Source organism: Scyliorhinus torazame, chromosome 28 (genome assembly GCF_047496885.1).
Source record: "Scyliorhinus torazame isolate Kashiwa2021f chromosome 28, sScyTor2.1, whole genome shotgun sequence".
Lineage (NCBI taxonomy): Eukaryota > Metazoa > Chordata > Chondrichthyes > Carcharhiniformes > Scyliorhinidae > Scyliorhinus > Scyliorhinus torazame.
The window spans coordinates 23,472,393-23,495,263 of NC_092734.1; the positions used below are offsets into that span (position 1 = coordinate 23,472,393).

The 22,871-nt window shown below is 45.0% G+C and overlaps 1 protein-coding gene across 4 annotated transcripts in view; it reads left to right on the forward strand.

Moving 5' to 3' along the window:
- Positions 1 to 22,871, forward strand: part of kat6b (K(lysine) acetyltransferase 6B) — a 235,780-nt gene that overhangs the window by 208,095 nt on the left and 4,814 nt on the right. For 3 of the 4 annotated variants that reach the window (XM_072491649.1, XM_072491651.1, XM_072491652.1), the window contains exons 15-16: positions 17,736 to 17,999; positions 20,320 to 20,641. In XM_072491649.1, the coding sequence (XP_072347750.1) occupies positions 17,736 to 17,999; positions 20,320 to 20,641 (586 nt within the window). The remainder of the gene's footprint in view (positions 1 to 17,735; positions 18,000 to 20,319; positions 20,642 to 22,871) is intronic. The other variant, XM_072491650.1, reaches the window with a different exon arrangement.

A 22,871-nucleotide genomic window follows, 5' to 3' on the forward strand; every position in this document is an offset into this window, starting at 1 on the left:
CCCTATGGATGTGCAAAGAAACTGAGCCAGGATAGCCTTGTTTAAACATCCCTCCAGATCACCAATAGGCACAAATTATATATTGGTGTAAGAGTGGTGCAATGTACTGGTTCAGGAATTCTTCACAGCCACTTCCCCATATGTGTATGAAAGAAACACAAACGCTGCCCTGCAATCTGTCTATTATATCATTGTTTTCGGTCAAGCGGTGCGTTCATTTTAAAATTCTCATGTTTGATTTCAAACCCCTCCATGGCCTTGTCAGTGCATATCTCAGCAATCTCCTTCAGACCTACGATCCCCCCTGGATATCTGCACTCCTCCAATTCTGGTTTCTTGAGCGTTCTTGACTTTAATCACTCCACTATTATAAAAAACAGAAAACTCAGCAAGTCTGGTACCATCCGGGGAGAGAGAAATAGAGTTAGTGTTTCGGATATTTGTGACTTCAGAAGAGTCTTAGGAGTCTTCTTTGAGTCATACGGCCTCTAAATGCTAACTCTGTTCCTCTCTTCACAGATGCTGCCTACCGGACCTACTGAGTTTTCTAGCATTTTCTGTATTTATTGAAGATTTCTAGCTTCAGCAGTATTTTGCTTTTATTTTAGTGTTTAATCACACTACCGGTTACAGCCATGCCTACAGCTAGCTGGGTCCAATACTCTGGATTTCCCTCCCTATATCTCTCTTTGTATGGAACCATAGAATTGGGAGGGGCTGGGTTAGCACACTGGGCTAAAGAGCTGGCTTTTAAAACAGACCAAGGCAGGCCAGCAGCACGGTTCAATTCCCGTACCAGCCTCCCCGAACAGGCGCCGGAATGTGGCGACTAGGGGCTTTTCACAGTAACTTCATTTGAAGCCTACTTGTGACAATAAGCAATTTTCATTTTCATTTTTCAATTGCGACAGTGCAGAAAGAGGCCATTTTTAGAGTCTGCACCAACCCTCCGAAAGAGTACCCCACCCAGACCCACTCCTCCACCTCATTCCCGTAACCCCAACAAACCTTTGGACACTAAGGGGCAATTTAGCCTGGCTAATCCACCTAACCTGCACATCTTTGGACTGTCAAGGAAAAACTTGAACACCCGGAGAAAGTGCAAACTCCACACAGTAATCCAAGCGTGTGTGGCAGCAGTGCTAACCACTGTGCCGTCCCTCTTCCTCTCTTTCCTCCCTCTTCAGATGCTTCCTAAAACCTACCTCTTTGACAAGCTATTGGTCATCTGACCTAACATATCCTTCTATTGCTCAACATCAAAATTTGTTTGATAATACTTCTGTGAGACGCATTAAGGTGTCTTAGTTGACGAAAGATGCTATATGGATGCACGTGGTTGTTAATTGTATAGTAACTGTTGTATAGCAAAAGTGAATGCCAGAATTTTCTAAGACACATTGTAAACTGAGTTTACAATACAGAGGAGTTACCCACGCACTGTTTAACCAAACGTGTTATGCGGGGTCCTACCATGTCCCAGATGAATAAAATGTATTGTTATACCAGAAAACGATAGGAAGAGTGAAGGCAAACTCGTGATTTATGGTGACAATAACTCAAAAGGTTTCATTTTTATTCTGAGATTCAAGGATTTTTGCTGATGTTTTGCAATAAAATTCTGCAATTCTGTCTGCAATTAAGGCTACTGGTTTATGGTGATTGAAAAAAGCCACATTTCATATCATTATATTGGATTTTTTTACTGATGTTTTGTTAATTGATTTAGTCCATTTTTCTGTTTAAAATAACACAAATCAGTGGCCTTGTTTCGCCGAGGCAAACAATTATATCACCAAGATAGATTCATATGAAGGAACCTGAGGTAATTTGATCTTTTCAACAACACCGGTGTTATCTTCCCATTGCAACCCTTGGCTGTATATCGTCCACCCTCAATGGTGAGTTCAATTGTTGAGCATCCTCTATGTAAATACATATTTATGCCGAACAATAGGATGTTTCTATCCTTATTTCATACAGTTTTTAAGATAGCTAGAGTTAATAGAATTTACAGTGCAGAAGGAGGCCATTCGTCCCATCGAGTCTGCACCGGCTCTTGGAAAGAGCACCCCTACCCAAGGTCCACACCTCCACCCTATCCCCATAACCTAGTAACTCCACCCAACACTAAGGGCAATTTTGGACACTAAGGGCAATTTATCATGGCCAATCCACCTAACCTGCACATCTTTGGTCTGTGGGAGGAAACCGGAGCACCCGGAGGAAACCCACGCACACTCGGGGAGGATGTGCAGACTCCGCACAGACAGTGACCCAAGCCAGAATCGAACCTGGGACCCTGGAGCTGTGAAGCAATTGTGCTATCCACAATGCTACCGTGCTGCCCGTGTTAAGATAGAACCTGATCAAAACTGAAAACATAGGATTACAGCCTGTGGGAAAACCTGCAAATTCTTTGTTCAAAAACCAGTCAAGCTGAAAGTGCTTTGGTCTCTAGAATTGCTTTTTTGAAACACTTCATGTATGCAGAATGACACAATAGACTATTCTGTTCTACCAGAACACTGAGCCATTAGAGGAATCCATTAAAGGAGCAAAATGTCATCTAGGCAGTGACAATATTCAGACATTGATACCACACCTCACAAAGTGACAGGTGTGTTAATTACTCCATTTGTTTACTTGAAAAGAAATCGGTATGACCTGAAAGAAGTCCCATGACATAAATCACAGCTCAGCTGCTGAACTTTAATTCTGGCAAAGATATCCAAGCACAGCTGATGAATTGGAATTTGCAACATCCAGATATGACATCTCATCTCAACAGACAAAACTGATTGTTTTGTCCAAATTTCCTGTTGCCTGTCAGGCTTTGGGTGACTTGTTCCAAAAGCTCCTGATGGATTGATTCTAGTTTATTGTATTTCTAAAAAAATATATATTTTATTGAAGTTTTCGAACACAATTTTTCCCCCTTACAAATCAACAAAAACGGTAACATGATAACTGATAGATAACATTGATAAAATAAAATAGTGAACTAACAAAATAACACGAAATAGTGCTCCCCCCCCCTGCCCCCTCACCCCATCTAGAACACAAACAATTTCCCCCCCCCCCTGGGCTGCTGCTGCTGGCTATCTATTTTCCCCCTAACGTTCCGCTAGATAGTCGAGGAACGGTTGCCACCGCCTGGTGAACCCCTGAGCCGATCCTCTCAGCGCAAACTTCATCCGCTCCAGTTTTATGAACCCCGCCATATCGTTTATCCAGGCCTCCACGCCGGGGAGGTTTCGCTTCCTTTCACATGAGTAAAATCCTACGCCGGGCTACTAGGGACGCAAAGGCCACAATATCGGCCTCTTTCGCCTCCTGCACTCACGGCTCATCCGCTACCCCAAATATAGCTAACCCCCAGCTTGGCTTGACCCGGACCTTCACCACCTTCGAGATCACTCCCGCCACTCCCCTCCAATATCCCTCCAGTGCCGGACACGACCAAAACATATGTGTGTGGTTCGCCGGGCTTCCCCCGCACCTCCCGCATTTGTCCTCCACTCCGAAGAACCTGCTCAACCTCGCTCCCGTTATGTGTGCTCTATGTAGCACCTTAAATTGGACCAGGCTAAGCCTGGCACACTAGGAAGAGGAATTTACCCTACTTAGGGCATCAGCCCACAAACCCTCCTCAATCTCCTCCCTGAGCTCTTCTTCCCATTTTCCCTTCAGTTCTTCTACCAGCTCCTCCCCCTCTTCTCTCATCTCCCGGTATATTTCGGACACTTTGCCCTCCCCGACCCACCCTCCCGAAAGCACCCTGTCCTGGATCCCTTGTGTCGGGAGCAGCGGAAATTCCCTCACCTGTTGTCTCGTGAACGCTCTCACCTGCATATACCTAAAGATATTCCCCGGCAGCAGCTCATACTTTTCCTCTAGCGCTCTCGAGCTCGCAAACGTCCCATCTATAAATAAGTCTCCCACTCTCCTAATTCCTGCCCGGTGCCAGCTCTGGAACCCTCCGTCCAACCTCCCTGGGGCAAACCTATGGTTGTTCCTGATCGGGGACCACACCGAGGCTCCCAACACACCCCTCTGTCGCCTCCATTGCCCCCAGATACTGAATGTTGCCGCCACCACTGGGTTCATGGTAAACGTTTTCGGGGAGAGCGGTAGTGGCGCCGTCACCAGCGCTTTTAAGCTCGTTCCTTTGCAGGATGCCATCTCCAGCCTTTTCCACGCCGCCCCCTCTCCCTCTATCATCCACTTGGGGATCATCGCCACGTTGGCGGCCCAGTAGTAGTCGCCCAAATTCGGCAACGCCAGTCCCCCTCTGTCTCTGCTACGTTGCAGGAACCCCCAGTTTATTGTATTTTTAAGTGTTAAGTATTTTGTTGTGTCTTTAAACTTTTGTGTACCATTTAATCTGCAAATAAATCTGACCAGGACATTTAGCCTGTACACGGTGGTCTATTGATACACAAGATTTGCCTTCTGAAGGAGAAGGATAACATGTATACATTTCATGTATTCCCTTGTGAACAATATAAGCAATTAAGGGTAAACATGCTAACCCATACACATGTAAATGATTACATGTTTCATTTCATAGGAGTATTATTCTGATTTAAGAAAATTGTTGTTGAGCTATGATCAAGACAATATGTTTAACACCGGCACCTGTCCTAAATTTGGAATCACAACCTGCAGCCTGCTCCAGCATTGCAGAAAGCATTATTTCAGGTTCACTTTCTCTACCCTGATGTATGTTTTGTATACTTCTGAGGTTCTTGTGAAACCTTTTTTTTTAAGGTCATAGCTGTAATTTGCCACGTAATTCCTCACATCTCTGCATTGGAGATCAGCTTCCTTTGCACCATTCCTGAGGACAGGATAACAACAAAGAACAAAGAAAATTACAGCACAGGAACAGGCCCTCCCAGCCTGCGCCAATCCAGATCCTTTATCTAAACCTGTCTTCTATTTTCCAAGGATCTACTTCCCTCTGTTCCCCGCCCGTTCATATATCTGTCTAGATGCATCTTAAATGATGCTATCGTGCCCGCCTCTACCTCCTCCGCAGGCAAGGTGTTTCAGGCACCCACCACCCTCTGCATAAAAAACTTTCCACACACATCTCCCTTAAACTTTCCCCCTCTCACCTTGAAATCGTGACCCCTTGTAATTGACACCCCCACTCTTGGAAAAAGCTTGTTGCTATCCACCCTGTCCATACCTCTCATAATTTTGTAGACCTCAATCAGGTCCCCCCTCAATCTCCGTCTTTCCAACTAAAACAATCCTAATCTACTCAACCTTTCTTCATAGCTAGCACCCTCCATACCAGGCAACATCCTGGTGAACCTCCTCTCCACCCTCTCTAAAGCATCCACATCCTTCTGGTAATGTGGCGACCAGAACTGCACGCAGTATTCCAAATGTGGCCTAACCAAAGTCCTATACAACTGTAACATGACTTGCCGACTCTTGTACTCAATACCCCGTCCGATGAAGGCAAGCATGCTGTATGCCTTCTTGACCACTCAATCGACCTTCGTTGCCACCTTCAGGGTACAATGGACCTGAACTCCCAGATCACTCTGTACATCAATTTTCCCCAGGACTCTTCCATTGACCGTATAGTCCGCTCTTGAATTGGATCTTCCAAAATGCATCACCTCGCATTTGCCTGGATTGAACTCCATCTGCCATTTCTCTGCCCAACTCTCCAATCTATCTATATTTTGCTGTAATCTCTGACAGTCCTCCTCGCTATCTGCAACTCCACCAATCTTAGTATCATCTGCAAACTTGCTAATCAGACCACCTATACCTTCGTCCAGATCATTTATGTATATCACAAACAACAGTGGTCCGAGCACGGATCCCTGTGGAACACCACTAGTCACCTTTCTCCATTTTGAGACACTCCCTTCCACCACTACTCTGTCTCCTGTTGCCCAGCCAGTTCTTTATCCATCTAGCTAGTACACCCTGAACCCCGTACGACTTCACTTTTTCCATCAACCTGCCATGGGAAACTTTTATCAAACGCCTTACTGAAGTCCAGGTATATGACATCTACAGCCCTTCCCTCATCAATTAACTTTGTCACTTCCTCAAAGAATTCTATTAGGTTTGTAAGACATGACCTTCCCTGCACAAAACCATGCTGCCTATCATTGATAAGTCTTATTTTCTTCCAAATGTGAATAGATCCTATCCCTCAGTATCTTCTCCAACAGTTTGCCTACCATTGACGTCAAGGTCACAGGTCTATAATTTCCTGGATTATCCCTGCTACCCTTCTTAAACAAAGGGACAATATTAGCAATTCTCCAGTCCTCTGGGACCTCACTCGTGCTCAAGGATGCTACCAAGATATCTGTTAAGGCCCCAGCTATTTCGTCCCTCGCTTTCCTCAGTAACCTGGGATAGATCCCATCCGGACCTGGGGACTTGTCCACCTTAATGTCTTTTAGAATACCCCAAACTTCCCCCTTCCTTATGCCGACTTGACCTAGAGTATTTAAACATCCATCCCTAGCCTCAACATCCGTCATGTCCCTTTCCTTGGTGAATACAGATGCAAAGTACTCATTCAGAATCCACCCATTTCCTCTGACTCCACGCATAAATTCCCTCTTTTGTCTTTGAGTGGGCCAATCCTTTCTCTAGTTACCCTCTTGCTCCTTATAGACGAATAAAAGGCTTTGGGATTTTCCTTAACCCTGTTCGCCAAAGATATTTCATGACTCCTTTTAGCCCTCTTTATTGTGCGTTTGAGATTTGTCCTACTTTCCCGATATTCCTCCAAAGCTTCATCAGGTTTAAGTCGCCTAGATCTTATGTATGCTTCCTTTTTCATCTTAGCTAGTCTCACAATTCCACCCGTCATCCATGGTTCCCTAATCTTGCCATTTCTATCCCTCATTTTCACAGGGACATGTCTGTCCTGCACTCTAATCAACCTTTCCTTAAAAGACTCCCACATTTCAAATGTGGATTTACCCTTAAACAGCTGCTCCCAATCTACATTCCCTAGCTCCTGCCGAATATTGTCATACTTGGCCTTTCCCCAATTTAGCACTCTTCCTTTAGGACCACTCTCGTCTTTGTCCATGAGTATTCTAAAACTTACGGAATTGTGATCGCTATTCCCAAAGTAATCACCGACTGAAACTTCAACCACCTGGCCGGGATCATTCCCCAATACCAGGTCCAGTATGGCCCCTTCACGAGTTGGACTATTTACATGCTGCTCTAAAAAACTCTCCTGGATGCTCCTTACAAATTCTGCTCCATCTACGCCTCCAACACTACATGAGTCCATTCAATGTTGGGGAAGTTAAAATCTCCCATCACGACCACCCTATTGCTCCTACATTTTTCTATAATCTGTCTACGTATTTGTACCTCTACTTCACGCTCGCTTTTGGGTGGCCTGTAGTAAAGTCCCAACAATGTTACTGCACCCTTACTATTTCTTAGCTCTACCCATATTGCCTCAGTGCTCAAATCCTCCATCGTGCCCTCCTTAATCACAGCTGTGATATCATCTCTGACCAGTAATGCAACTCTTCCACCCCTGTTACATCCCTCTCTATCCCTCCTGAAGCAGCGATACCCTGGGATATTTAGTTGCCAGTCTTGCCCTTCCCTCAACCAAGTCTCAGTAATACCAATAACATCATATTCCCATGATGTGGAGATGCCGGCGTTGGACTGGGGTGAGCACAGTACGAAGTCTTACAACACCAGGTTAAAGTCCAACAGGTTTGTTTCGATATCACTAGCTTTCGGAGCGCTGCTCCTTCCTCAGGTGAACTCACCTGAGGAAGGAGCAGCGCTCCGAAAGCTAGTGACATCGAAACAAACCTGTTGGACTTTAACCTGGTATCATATTCCCAGGTGCTAATCCAAGCCCTAAATTCATCTGCCTTACCTGCTACACTTCTTGCATTGAAACAAATACACCTCAGACCACCTGTCCTTTTGCGTTCATCATCTCTTCCCTGTCTACTCTTCCCCTTAGTCACATTGAGTTTATTATCTAGTACCTTACTGGCTTTTGTTGCTGCCTCTTTACTTTTTAAAAAAAATATTTTATTGAAAATTTTTGGTCAACCATCACAGTACATTGTGTATCCTTTACACAATAATATAACCGTATAAATAACAATGACCTGTTTTATAAACAAAGAATAAATAATATATAACGAAAACTAAAACTAAATGGCAACTGCCTTGTCTCAGATAAACACTCTCCAAAAATATGATTTAACAGTCCAATATACAATCATTTATAGCAACGACCTATACTTACTTTACATATATATTAACAACCCGGAGAGTCCTTCTGGTCCCCCCCCCCCCCCCCCCCCGGGCTGCTGCTGCTACCTTCTTCTTTTCCATTCCCTCTATCTTTCTGTGAGGTATTCGATGAACGGTTGCCACCGCCTGGTGAACCCCTGAGCCGAACCCCTTAACACGAACTTAATCCGTTCTAACTTTATAAACCCTGCCATGTCGTTTATCCAGGTCTCCACACCCGGGGGTTTGGCTTCCTTCCACATCAACAGTATCCTGCGCCAGGCTACTAGGGACGCAAAGGCCAAAACATCGGCCTCTCTCGCCTCCTGTACTCCCGGCTCTTGTGCAACCCCAAATATAGCCAACCCCCAGCTTGGTTCGACCTGGACCCCCACTACTTTCGAAAGCACCTTTGTCACCCCCACCCAAAACCCCTGTAGTGCTGGACATGACCAGAACATGTGGGTGTGATTCGCTGGGCTTCTCGAGCATCTCGCACACCCATCCTCTACCCCAAAAAATTTACTGAGCCGTGCTCCAGTCATATGCGCCCTGTGTAACACCTTAAATTGAATCAGGCTTAGCCTGGCACACGAGGACGATGAGTTTACCCTACTTAGGGCATCCGCCCACAGCCCCTCCTCAATCTCCTCCCCCAGCTCTTCTTCCCATTTCCCTTTCAGCTCATCTACCATAATCTCCCCCTCGTCCCTCATTTCCCTATATATATCTGACACCTTACCGTCCCCCACCCATGTCTTTGAGATCACTCTGTCCTGCACCTCGTGCGTCGGGAGCTGCGGGAATTCCCTCACCTGTTGCCTCGCAAAAGCCCTCAGTTGCATATACCGGAATGCATTCCCTTGGGGCAACCCATATTTCTCGGTCAGCGCTCCCAGACTTGCGAACTTCCCATCCACAAACAGATCTTTCAGTTGCATTACTCCTGCTCTTTGCCATATTCCAAATCCCCCATCCATTCTCCCCGGGGCAAACCTATGGTTATTTCTTATCGGGGACCCCACCAAGGCTCCCGTCTTTCCCCTATGCCGTCTCCACTGTCCCCAAATTTTCAAAGTCGCCACCACCACCGGGCTTGTGGTGTATTTCTTCGGTGAGAACGGCAATGGGGCCGTCACCATAGCTTGTAGGCTAGTCCCCCTACAGGACGCCCTCTCCAATCTCTTCCACGCCGCTCCCTCCTCTTCTCCCATCCACTTACTCACCATTGAGATATTGGCGGCCCAGTAGTACTCACTTAGGCTCGGTAGTGCCAGCCCCCCCCTATCCTTACTACGCTGTAAGAATCCCTTCCTCACTCTCGCGGTCTTCCCGGCCCACACAAAACTCATGATGCTCTTTTCGATCCTTTTGAAAAAAGCCTTCGTAATCACCACCGGGAGGCACTGAAAGACAAAGAGGAATCTCGGGAGGACTACCATTTTAACCGCCTGCACCCTCCCTGCCAGTGACAGGGATACCATGTCCCACCTCTTGAAGTCCTCCTCCATTTGTTCCACCAATCGCGTTAAATTTAACCTATGCAATGTACCCCAATTCTTGGCTATCTGGATCCCCAAGTAACGAAAGTCCCTTGTTACCTTCCTCAGCGGAAAGTCCTCTATTTCTCTGCTCTGCTCCCCTGGATGCACCACAAACAACTCACTTTTCCCCATGTTCAGTTTATATCCTGAGAATTCTCCAAACTCCCGAAGTGTCCGCATTATCTCTGGCATCCCCTCCGCCGGGTCCGCTACATATAACAACAAATCATCCGCATACAGAGATACCCGGTGTTCTTCTCCTCCTCTAAGTACTCCCCTCCACTTCTTGGAACCCCTCAATGCTATCGCCAGGGGCTCAATCGCCAGTGCAAACAATAATGGGGACAGAGGGCATCCCTGCCTTGTCCCTCTATGGAGCCGAAAGTATGCAGATCCCCGTCCATTCGTGACCACACTCGCCACTGGGGCCCTATACAACAGCTGCACCCATCCAACATACTCATCTCCAAAACCAAATCTCCTCAGCACCTCCCACAGATAGTCCCACTCCACTCTATCAAATGCTTTCTCAGCATCCATTGCCACCACTATCTCCGCTTCCCCCTCTGGTGGGGGCATCATCATTACCCCTAGCAGCCTCCGTATATTCGTATTCAGCTGTCTCCCCTTCACGAACCCAGTTTGGCCCTCATGGACCACCCTCGGGACACAATCCTCTATCCTCATTGCCATTACCTTGGCCAGAATCTTAGCGTCTACATTTAGGAGGGAAATAGGTCTATAGGACTCGCATTGCAGCGGGTCCTTTTCCTCCTTCAGGAGAAGCGATATCGTTGCCTCAGACATAGTCGGGGGCAGCTGTCCCCTTTCCTTTGCCTCATTAAAGGTCCTCATCAGTACCGGGGCGAGCAAGTCCACATATTTCCTGTAAAATTCAACTGGGAATCCATCCGGTCCCGGAGCCTTCCCCGCCTGCATGCTCCTAATTCCTTTCACTACTTCCCCTGTTTCAATCTGTGCTCCCAGTCCCACCCTTTCCTGCTCCTCCACCTTGGGAAATTCCAACCGGTCCAGAAAGCCCATCATTCTCTCCCTCCCATTCAGGGGTTGAGCTTCGTATAATTTTTTATAAAATGCCTTGAACACTCCATTCACTCTCTCCGCTCCCCGCTCCATCTCTCCTTCCTCATCCCTCACTCCCCCTATTTCCCTCGCTGCTCCCCTTTTCCTCAATTGGTGGGCCAGCAACCTGCTCGCCTTCTCCCCATATTCGTACTGTACACCCTGTGCCTTCCTCCACTGTGCCTCTGCAGTACCCGTTGTCAGCAAGTCAAATTCTACGTGTAGCCTTTGCCTGTCCCTGTACAGTCCCTCCTCCGGTGCCTCCGCATATTGCCTGTCCACCCTCAGAAGTTCTTGCAGCAACCGCTCCCGTTCCCTACTCTCCTGCTTTCCTTTATGTGCCCTTATTGATATCAGCTCCCCTCTAACCACTGCCTTCAACGCCTCCCAGACCACTCCCACCTGGACCTCCCCATTATCATTGAGTTCCAAGTACTTTTCAATGCACCCCCTCACCCTTAGACACACCCCCTCATCTGCCATTAGTCCCATGTCCATTCTCCAGGGTGGGCGCCCTTCTGTTTCCTCCCCTATCTCCAAGTCCACCCAATGTGGCGCGTGATCCGAAATGGCTATAGCCGTGTACTCCGTTCCCCTCACCTTCGGGATCAACGCCCTTCCCAAAACAAAAAAGTCTATTCGCGAATAGACTTTGTGGACATAGGAGAAAAACGAAAACTCCTTACTCCTAGGTCTGCTAAATCTCCACGGGTCTACTCCTCCCATCTGCTCCATAAAATCTTTAAGCACCTTGGCTGCTGCCGGCCTCCTTCCAGTCCTGGACCTCGACCTGTCCAGCCCTGGTTCCAACACCGTATTGAAATCTCCCCCCATTACCAACTTTCCCACCTCTAGGTCCGGGATGAGTCCTAGCATACGCCTCATAAAATTGGCATCATCCCAGTTCGGGGCATATACGTTTACCAAAACCACCGTCTCCCCCTGTAGTATGCCACTCACCATCACGTACCTGCCCCCGCTATCCGCCACTATAGTCTTTGCCTCAAACATTACCCGCTTCCCCACTAATATAGCCACCCCCCTGTTTTTCGCATCTAGCCCCGAATGGAACACCTGCCCCACCCAACCTTTGCGTAGGCTCACCTGGTCTATCAGTTTCAAGTGCGTTTCCTGTAACATAACCACGTCTGCCTTAAGTTTCTTAAGGTGTGCGAGTACCCGTGCCCTCTTTATCGGCCCGTTCAGCCCTCTCACGTTCCACGTGATCAGCCAGGTTGGGGGGCTTTTTACCCCCCCCCCCCCCCCCCCCCCCCTTGTCGATTAGCCATCCCCTTTTTCCAGCTCCTCACCCGGTTCCCACGCAGCTGTGTCCCCCCCAGGCGGTGCCCCCCCCGCCCATCCCACCCCATACCAGCTCCCCCCTCTCCCCAGCAGCAGCAGCCCAATAGTTCCCCCCTCCCACCCCCCCCCCCCCGCTAGATCCCCCACTAGCGTAGTTACACCCCCCATGTTGCTCCCAGAAGTCAGCAAACTCTGGCCGACCTCGGCTTCCCCCCGTGACCTCGGCTCGCACCGTGCGACGCCCCCTCCTTCCTGCTTCCCTATTCCCGCCATGATTATCATAGCGCGGGAACCGAGCCCGCGCTTCCCCCTTGGCCCCGCTCCCAATGGCCAACGCCCCATCTCCTCCACCTCCTTTCCTCCCCCCACCACCTCCTGTGGAAGAGAGAAAAGCTACCACATCGCAGGATTAATAACATAAAACTCCTCTTTCCCCCCTTTTTACCCCCCTCTTCGCCCCCCATACTCGCCCCACCACTTTGTTTCAAACATTCTTTTTTTTAATAACCCGCTCATTCCAATCTTTCTTCCACGATAAAAGTCCACGCCTCATCCGTCGTCTCAAAGTAGTGGTGCCTCCCTTGATATGTGACCCACAGTCTTGCCGGTTGCAGCATTCCGAATTTTATCTTCTTTTTGTGAAGCACCGCCTTGCCCCGATTAAAGCTCGCCCTCCTTCTCGCCACCTCCGCACTCCAGTCTTGCTATACGCAGATCACCGCGTTCTCCCACTTACTGCTCCGAGTTTTCTTTGCCCATCTAAGGACCATCTCTTTGTCCTTAAAACGGAGGAATCTCACCACTATGGCTCTAGGAATTTCTCCTGCTCTCGGTCCTCGCGCCATCACTCGGTATGCTCCCTCCACCTCCAGCGGACCCACCGGGTCCTCCGCTCCCATTAACGAGTGCAGCATCATGCTCACATATGCCCCGACGTCCGCTCCCTCCGCACCTTCAGGAAGACCAAGAATCCTTAGGTTGTTCCTCCTCGCGTTGTTCTCCAGCGCCTCCAGCCTTTCCACACATCGTTTATGGTGTGCCTCGTGCATCTCCGTCTTCACCACCAGGCCCTGTATGTCATCCTCATTCTCGGCAGCCTTTGCCTTCATGACCCGAAGCTCTCGCTCCTGGGTCTTTTGCTCCTCCTTTAGCCCTTCGATCGCCTGTAATATCGGGGCCAACAGCTCCTTCTTCATTTCCTTTTTGAGTCCTTCCACGCAGCGTTTCAAAAACTCGTGTTGTTCAGGGCCCCATATTAAACTGCCACCTTCCGACGCCATCTTGGTTTTTGCTTGCCTTCCTTGCTGCTGCTCTAAAGGATCCACCGCAATCCGGCCACTTTCCTCTCCTTTTTTCATCCGTATCCAGGGGGGATTCCCTTCTAGTTCACCGCACAGTACTTTTAGCCGTTAAAATTGCCGTTGGGGCTCTTATTAAGAGCCCAAAAGTCCGTTCCACCTGGAGCTGCCGAAACGTGCGACTCAGCTGGTCATCGCCGCACCCGGAAGTCACATTTTTATTTTTGTTGCTGCCTCTTTACTGACCTCTAACTTCCTAATCTGGTTCCCATCCCCCTGCCACATTAGTTTAAAACCTCCCCAACAGTGTTAGCAAAAGCACCCCCTAGGACATTGGTTCCAGTCCTGCCCAGGTGTAGACCATCCGATTTGTAATGGTCCCACCGCCCCCAGAACCGGTTCCAATGTCCCAGAAATCTGAACCCCTCCCTCCTGCACCATCTCTCAAGCCACGTATTCATTCTGACTATTCTTGAATTTCTACTCTGACTGTCTCATGGCACTGGTAGCAATCCTGAGATTACTACCTTTGAGGTCCTACTTTTTAACTTGCCTCCTAACTCCCTAAATTCTGATTGTAGGACCTCATCCTGTTTTTTTTACCTATATCGTTGGTGCCTATATGCACCACGACAACTGGCTGTTCACCCTCCCTCTTCAGTATGTCCTGCAGCCGATCTGAGACATCTCTGACCCGTGCACTCGGGAGGCAACATACCATTCGGTAGTCTCGTTTTCGACCACAGAAATGCCTGCCTACTCCCCTTACGATTGAATCCCCTATGACTATAGCCCTGCCAGTCTTTTACCCGCCCTTCTGTGCAGCAGAGCCAGCCACGGTGCCATGAGCCTGGCTACTACTGCCTTCCCCTGGTGAGTCATCTCCCCCAACAGTATCCAGAATGGTATACCTGTTCTGGAGGGAGATGACCGCAAGGGACACCTGCACTGCCTTCCTGCTCTTTCTCTGCCTTTTGGTCACCCATTCCCTGTCTCCCATACCAATCCTAATCTGCGGTGTGACCAATTCATTGAACGTGCTATCCACGACCTCCTCCGCATCGCGGATGCTCCAATGTGAGTCCATCCGCAGCTCCAGAGCCGTCATGCGGTCTAACAGGAGCTGCAGCTGGACACACTTCCCGCACATGAAGGAGTCAGGGGCATCGGCCGCGTCCCTGTACTCCCACATTGAGCAAGAGGAGCATAACACGGGTCTGGGATCTCCTGCCATTTTTACACCGCCAACAGTTAGTTTTTTTAAAATTTACTTCCCTTCTCAGCAAGCACTCACTCAGCAACCACTGCACCCTGCACGATAACACCTCATGGAAAAGAAAAACTACTTACCAGTCACAGCCAACCACTTACCTGCAGGTTGTGACGTCACAGTTCAACTTCTTTCTACTTCTACCTGCCCTCGAGTCTCCCTCTTGATCTTTACTCGGCTGGGATCCTTACAGTGATTGTCTTTTTTTTTTGGTTAGAGGAGGAGGTAGGGAGGGAAACACTGAAGAAGTGTTTCGGGTTTAACTGTCACTTGACAACAGCTCCTCCACAAACCACCTTAAGGATAAGGATGGTCCTTATCCTTTAATGTGCAATGCTCCTGTGTACTTGATGACCCAAGCTCAATGCAGTTTCGACATAAGTTCCACAAATTCTAAACTGATATAGTAATCTAAGCAATCCAACGTCCTGTTTCTGGTACTAATTGCTTCCTGACACTGTTTTGGGGTCAGTGAACCAGGATTCAGCTAACTCTCCTCGGTCTCAACTTCTCTATTGTGTGGCGCCACGGAGTGTACGTAGCCCTTCAATATTTAGGACCTTATATTTTTCTGTAGTAAAGTGTGATAACTTCTGTTTAAAAATTCTTTAACGTTATCTCAGATTTGGAGATAGCTTTGTAGGTTCAACAATACCTTTTCTAGCATAGTAATGATCATTGATCTCCCTCCTTCCTCTCCACATTGTTGGTGGAAGGAAGCATTTCAAAGATGTATTTGAAATTTGTCACACTGTATCAACTCACAAAATAGTGTCAATATTGCAGGGCTAATCTACTGTCCAGAGACCTTCATAGTTTAAATATTTTGATCGTCACACCCAATTTGGAGGCCGCGCTAATTAACCAAGACCCCTACATTTCCAAAGTTCAAAGATGTGCGGGTTAGGTGGATTGGCCATGCTAAATTGCCCTTTACAGTCAAAAAGGTTAGGTGGCGTTACTGGGTTAAGGGAGGCATGGGCTTAAGTAGGGTGCTCTTTCCAAGGGCTGGTGCAGACTCGATGGGCCGAATGGCGGCCTCCTGCATTGTAAATTCTATGATTCATATACCGTTTAAATTAATGGTAATGGGTTTCATGGTGATTTTAATGATTCGGAAGAAACTTTGTTTTTTATAGTGTTGTTTGCCCACATAAAATGGTTGCACGGTTGTCTTGGTGACATGGCTTTTAACAGTGGATAGTTCTTTTTTTATATTGGGCCAAAAGTTTGTTTTCTTTTCTCATTATTTTGCTTTCTTTATATTTTCATTGCGTTACAATTTTTGCTATTTCGACTTGATTTTTTGCATTGCAAGACTTCTTTTGTTTTAAAATTATTTTTCCCACAGTAGTTTAATTTCCACTTGCAGTGTGTGAAGTGGCTAGTCCGTGAATGTTCAGTGCCCACCTTTTCCCCATTGTAAAACACTCTGAAATGTTATCCATCATCTAACTTCCTGAAGGCAAGAATGGATAAATGTTAATACTTCTACAAAAGAGTATACAGATGTAGTTTGATCTTGCTTTATATATAATGATAAAAGTGGTGTTTTTCATGTCTAATAAACACAAGATCGGTGGCACAGTGGGTTAGCCCTGTTGCCTCATGGCGCCGAGGTCCCAGGTTCGATCCCGGCTCTGGGTCACTGTCCGTGTGGAGTTTGCACATTCTCCCCGTGTTTGCGTGGGTTTCGCCACCACAACCCAAAGATGTGCATGCTAGGTGGATTGGTCACGCTAAATTGCCCCTAAAGAGTCACATTGCTGGAGTCACATGCAGGCCGGACTGGGTAAGGACAGCAGGTTTCATTCCCTTTATGACATTAGTGAACCAGATGGGTTTTTACAACAATCAACAGTGGTTTCATGGTCATCATTAGACTTTTAATTCCAGATTTCTTTTTTATTGAAATCCAATTTTACCATGGTGTGATTCGAACCTGGCTCCCCAAAACAATACCCTGGGTCTTTGAATTATTAGTCCAGTGACTACCACACCACGCCCTCCCCTATAATTATCTTCATGTATTAACATCTTAATTATCTATCAATTAACATTTGGACAATTACAGCTTTGTTCATGTAGATAGGTGACTCTGGTCCATCATTTTGGACAAAGCGAAAAGAGCAGTTAACATTTCAAATCCTATTTGTTTTCTCCAGAAATCAAGTCCAAATTTTTCATATTGAATTAAAATCAGGCTACTAATAAGTTCAAGTGTTCACTACGCAATCCTTGGAATGTGATATTAAAACTAAATCTCACCCAACAGTCAATTTCGCAGTTGTTCCACAATGTTCCAAAGCACTTCAAAGCTATTGGTGTATTTTAAAAATGACTTTTTTGTATGTTGCGAAACATACCAACAGCAATGAGATAAATGATCAGATAATGAATTTTAGTGGGTTATGGGATAAATGTTAGCCAGGATACAGGAAGCGCTTCATCGAATAGTGCTATGGATCTATGATACCAACCTGAGAGGCATGTAAACCTGTTTACATCTCATTTCAAAGATGGTACCTCCGACAGAGAGGCCCTGCTTCAGTATTGCACTTGTTTTTTTATCAGCTGAGCTTGCGTGTTCAAATCTCTGGTGCAGCTTGAACCGACAGCCTTCTGTCTCCCTCAGTAATGTGCCTCTACTTACTTAGCCATGAAAAGCAGAAAGACAAACTGCTTTTAGCTGATTGTGTTTGAAGAGTCCTACAAGATTGGTCCATGTTAATGAACATGCAGTGCAAAACCACCTCAAACAATTCACTTGATAATGAATAGTTCTAAATGTTCTGTGCAGGCCTGTGGATTGCACACTATAATGAAGAGACTACTACATGATTCAGCTTGGAACAATTTCATTAGATGGTAGATTATCGTATTTGGCTAAACCATTAACTTATAAATAACTGATTCATTAATAATTACTGAATTTATGTTGTGTTTGTCTACTTCCAATTTTAGGCTGAACAACTGATGGAGCAAGCTAGCTGTTGGGAAAAAGAGCAAGAGCAGTATGTTGAAATGCAGGCTAGTATGCATTCAATTACTAATGCAGCGTGTAAAAATAGATTAATGCAATCTGAGTGTCTACCTGCCAATAGTGAATCAATAATGGAGCATTCAAATGAAATCAGTGAAGAAGAGAATGAGGATGAGAATGATTATACCCTAAACAGCTTATCGCCAGGCACAGCAAAATCATTGTTGAGAGGAGCTAAGAGGAAGGTGAGTTTAAATGGAGAAGCTCATTTTCCATTGATCTGAATTGAACTTTATTGTACCTGTCGGAATGCTGAGTTTAAGCTTGAAAACTGATCAAGTAAATTGATGTCAACCAAATCATGGTTTAGAAGTTTCAATCAAAAATTACTCTCTTGGTATTTTCATGCTACAAATTGGGTGTGAATTTGAACATTTAATCTGTCAAATGCAGCGACAGAGGCATCATCCTTTAGGTGACATGGATCATCTGACCAACATTGTTTAAGCCACCAGCAGTGCCAAAAGTGCCTAAATTGAAAAGGTAACTTCTGTTTGTGGGAGCTTACTGTCTGCCAATTGACAAAGCAACAGTCACTACATTTCAAAGTAATTATTTGTCAATGAAGGCCATTTCGTATTTCAAAAGAGTGCAACAGTTCCCATGTCCCTATTTGTGGCCAGATTGAAGTGCCTGTGCTTCATGTGAGTTCATTCTCATTTTCAAAACTGATTATGAATTTTAAATTATTTTGCTTGAGCGTTTTCCATTAAAATTAAATGAAATCTACTTTTCTTTTGTGAGTAATTTCAGAAAATAGAATTTTTATTGAATCTCTAATAAGCTATATTTCTGAAGAAGCCACTTTTCACACTGCAAATGTTTTAACTTGAAAATGGAGGGATAGATCATGAAGTGATTGTGTACAAATTGCATAATTACTGCAACAATAACTCATTTATATGGCACCTCTAACTTACTAACATACTGCACAGGAGTGTTATAAAGCAAGATTAGACACCAAACACATTATACTTTGAATAGTCAAAGGAAACTACCACCGCATGTTTTCTTGTATTCCATTATGTAAATGACTGCGAAAACTCATGAGGAAATATTCTCTGAATGTTCTCAAAATTATTGACATAATGCTGCTTATGTTCTTGAAGCCAAAGCAATACTGCCCTCTGGTGTATTTGTCTCCTCTTAGTTTACAGCAAATAGCCTGGGCCTAACATTCCTCAACAAAAAATATCTCCTCTTAAAGAACAAATTAACAATATCTCCTTCTCAGAAGATGCACTTTAGAAACCATCACATTTCCTCAGTTTAATATGCAGGCTCATATTTTGGAAAACATGAAGAATTCTCCAATTTTCCCCTTCACCTGCCTCACCAGTGAACATAAAAGATCCAATTACGTTATTTTGAAGAATTCCCTGATGCCTTTACCAAAATAGCCATTCCTCATGGAATCTTCAAATGATCCAGCATTCAAAACCTTTCATGAGAGAGAGACTCCAGATTTCAATTTCCCTCTGTGTGAAGACAAGTTGCCCGATTTCACTGCTAAATAACCTGACTCTGGTTGTTCTGAATTCCTGCTCCCGAGGAAATAGTTTTTTCTGTATCTACACTATCAAAATTATTTTATTGTTTTAACATTACAATTAGATAATTCTTCAATCTCCTACACTCAAGATAATAGCAGTCAAGTTTCTACAACTTGTATTCAGAATTTATTCTTTTAATCTCTGTAACCTTTATGGTGAATTTGCACTGTACCCTCATCAAGGCCAGGATATCTTTTTTTAAAGTTTAGAGTACCCAATTTTTTTTTTTCCCAATTAAGGGGTAATTTACCGTGGCCAATCCACCTAACCTGCACATCTTTGGGTTGTGGGGGTGAAACCCACGCAGACACGGGGAGAATGTGTAAACTCCACACAGACAGTGACCCAGGGCCGGGATCGTACCCGGGTCCTCAGCACCGAAGGCAGCAGTGCTAACCACTGCACTACAGTGCCGCCCCTCAGGATATCTTTTTTGAGGTGCAATACCCAAACCTATTGGCCCAGGTCATGGTTTTGGTGTATAATTTCCTGAGTTGCCCCCTGACATAAAGGCTAACATGTGACATGTGATTGCCTTTCTTACTTGTCCTCTAACCTTTACTGATGTGTGTACATAGACAGCCAATTCTCTTGCTTCTCCGCAATTTAGAAAATACCTTGTTTTGTCTTTCTTGGATCCAAAGCAGATGACATTACACTTCTCCACATTGAACTCTGTTTTCCCACTCATTTAATTTGTCTGTGCCAAACAATTCAGCCAGAAACATGCCAGTTACATTACAATGAGGCATGACAGCTAAAATAGCCCCAGGCTTATTCTCAGCAGGAACAGGTACATTTTAAACTTTTCTCATTGCTGATCTATGCAAAATGTGCCCGGAGTTAAATCCCCAGTCGTTGAAGTTTCCTGTGTTTGCTTCCCATGCATTTTTCTGTGTAAAAATGCAGCAAATTAAATTATTTTCATAGTTTATTTATTTTACTCTTTCAGAGGCCACTCATGCACAGAAAGAAGAGGGGCCGCAAACGCAGGAGACATAACAGCAGTGTTACCACTGAGACTATTTCTGAAACAACTGAGGTACTGCATGAAGCCTTTGAGAACTCTGATAACGAGAGTCAAATGCCATGCTTGGAACCTACTTGTGAAGAAGAGGAGAACGATGAATATGACGATGATGATGATGATGATGTAAAGAACTATTTCAGGCATCGCTGTGGCAGCTTAGACTTAAAAAAGAAGAATCAATCAGATGAGGGAGACGATCTCTGCAAAAGTGCAGATGAAACTCCTGAGAAAGAACAGCACACAGGTACAAAACTATCATGACTAAGTGTTAACATAATTCTCCATGATCGGAATATTAATACAGACTTTAGATTAATCACAAGATTTTTTAAACTTTGCAGAAGCATGTGGCAGTGCAGGTCAGGGCTGGGAAGGTCAGATTGCATCTGGCATTTGGGACTTAAATGAAGAGGAAAGTGAAAGGGGAGAACTCCCCTATTCATTCATCTTTTTAAAGCAAACCTTTGTGAGATGTTCTAACTTCTAACTTTTAAATTCTGTTTTTGAACTGTATAGAACCCTATTACTTGGGTCTCTTTGTTTAGCTGATGTCAACAATTAACTCTATGAAATTCTACATATCAGCATCCAAGCTAGTCCTCTTAAATCAGGAAACAACACAATCAAAATCCATGTTAGCAAAACATGACTTGCATTTAATGTTATCAAAAGCACTCTTTTTACTAACTTCATAGTACATGCATGCATACACCTACATACTAACAGGTACATTTATACACACTGAATAAACTAACTATCCTTCACCTTTAATAATCTATTGCTATTCCATCTGCATAAAATTGAAAATTGGCTCTGGACATAGTGTACCCCTTCCTGTCAACACAAATATGACTTTGAAACCTCTACAGCTTGCTAAAGAGACTACAGTTTATGGGTGCAGTTTTTCACATCTGATTGTACTCAAAAAATCCCGTACCAGCCTCCCCGAACAGGCGGCGGAGTGTGGCGACTAGGGGCTTTTCACAGTAACTTAATTTGAAGCCTACTTGTGACAATAAGCGATTTTCATTTCACTTCAAAATCTAGTCCTATTGAAACCTAAAAGATCATCAAACAATCATTTTGAGCCAAGCCAAATATGCTGTCTGTGGCGTTGTGGCTTTTCTGGAACTAGACATGGCTAAATGTCTCCAGGAAATGAAATTTCATGGTCAAAGTCCAGAAATATACATGAGAAACATGGAACAGTACAACACAGTACAGGCCCTTCGGCCCACGATGTTGTGCCGACCATTTATTCTAATCTAAGATCAACCTAACCTTCAATTTACTGCTGTCCATATGCCTGTCCAAGAGTCGCTTAAATGTCCCTAATGACTCTGACTCCACCACCTCCGCTAGCAGTGCATTCCACGCACCCACCACTCTCTGCGTAAAGAACCTACCTCTGACATCTCCCCTATACCTTCCTCCAATCACCTTAATGGAAATTCACAAACTAAAGCAATGCAGAAAGAAGATCCAATGATCATTAACATACTTACCAGAGCAGTGTACCCCCAAGGTGTACCACTAGATAGAAAATAAAAACCATTATGTTTGGCTTGCTGCCCACCTCTGCGCAGCTTACATGCACATGTGTACTGTACTAACAATGTATAAATGAAATGCAGTGCACACTGTACTCATAATGTATAAATGTATGAGAGTGCAAACTGCAAAGAGTGTTAAATGTATGACCATGTACATTGTACTAACATGTCTAAATGTATGATCATGTATGCTGTGCTTACACTGTAGATATGTATGGCAGTGTGTACTGTGCTAACAATGTATAAATGCATGTATGACTGAGTTGTAACTGAAAGTGGTTACCAAAAAAATGGCATTTGTAAAGGCTAAAATGATGGTCTGGAAAACAGTGCAATACCTCAAGAAACACAGATACATTGTTTAAAAACATTCTTCAAAAATATTTTTTCTAGAACTGATCTTGGATGCAATAATTCTGGGGGGGGTTTTACTGGATTTTTCCCTATTTATATCGCTAGCTGTTTTGTGTTGGTGTTTTTGAGAGCTAGTAGATGTTGGAGCCAAATGAAGTGCACCACACAGTCGATGGGCTTTTTAATGTGGTTCCCTCACAACCTGAATTCCAAATCTTAGTTTTTGCCACTATGGGAAGATGCTAAGCAGAGGCAAAGTGCTTTCCCAGTGAGAAAAGGAAAAATTGAAGGGAATATCATTTTGGGTTATTATTGAGTTCCAGTCCATTTAAAAGAGTCATTAGAGACCTTTTGTTTCAAACATAGATGGCATTATGTGGGAGAAAGTGAAGAAAATACATATTTTTTGAAATGGTATTTTCTTCGGCAAAATAAATATTCCAGTCCAGATCCAAATATATACAGCTTGAAATATCTTGTCTCAGTGACGTTATCTGTGCCCTGTCCTCAGCCCCAGCAGATGTATGGACCCCTGGAAACCAGAGGAACGAAAAGAAAATAGAGGAA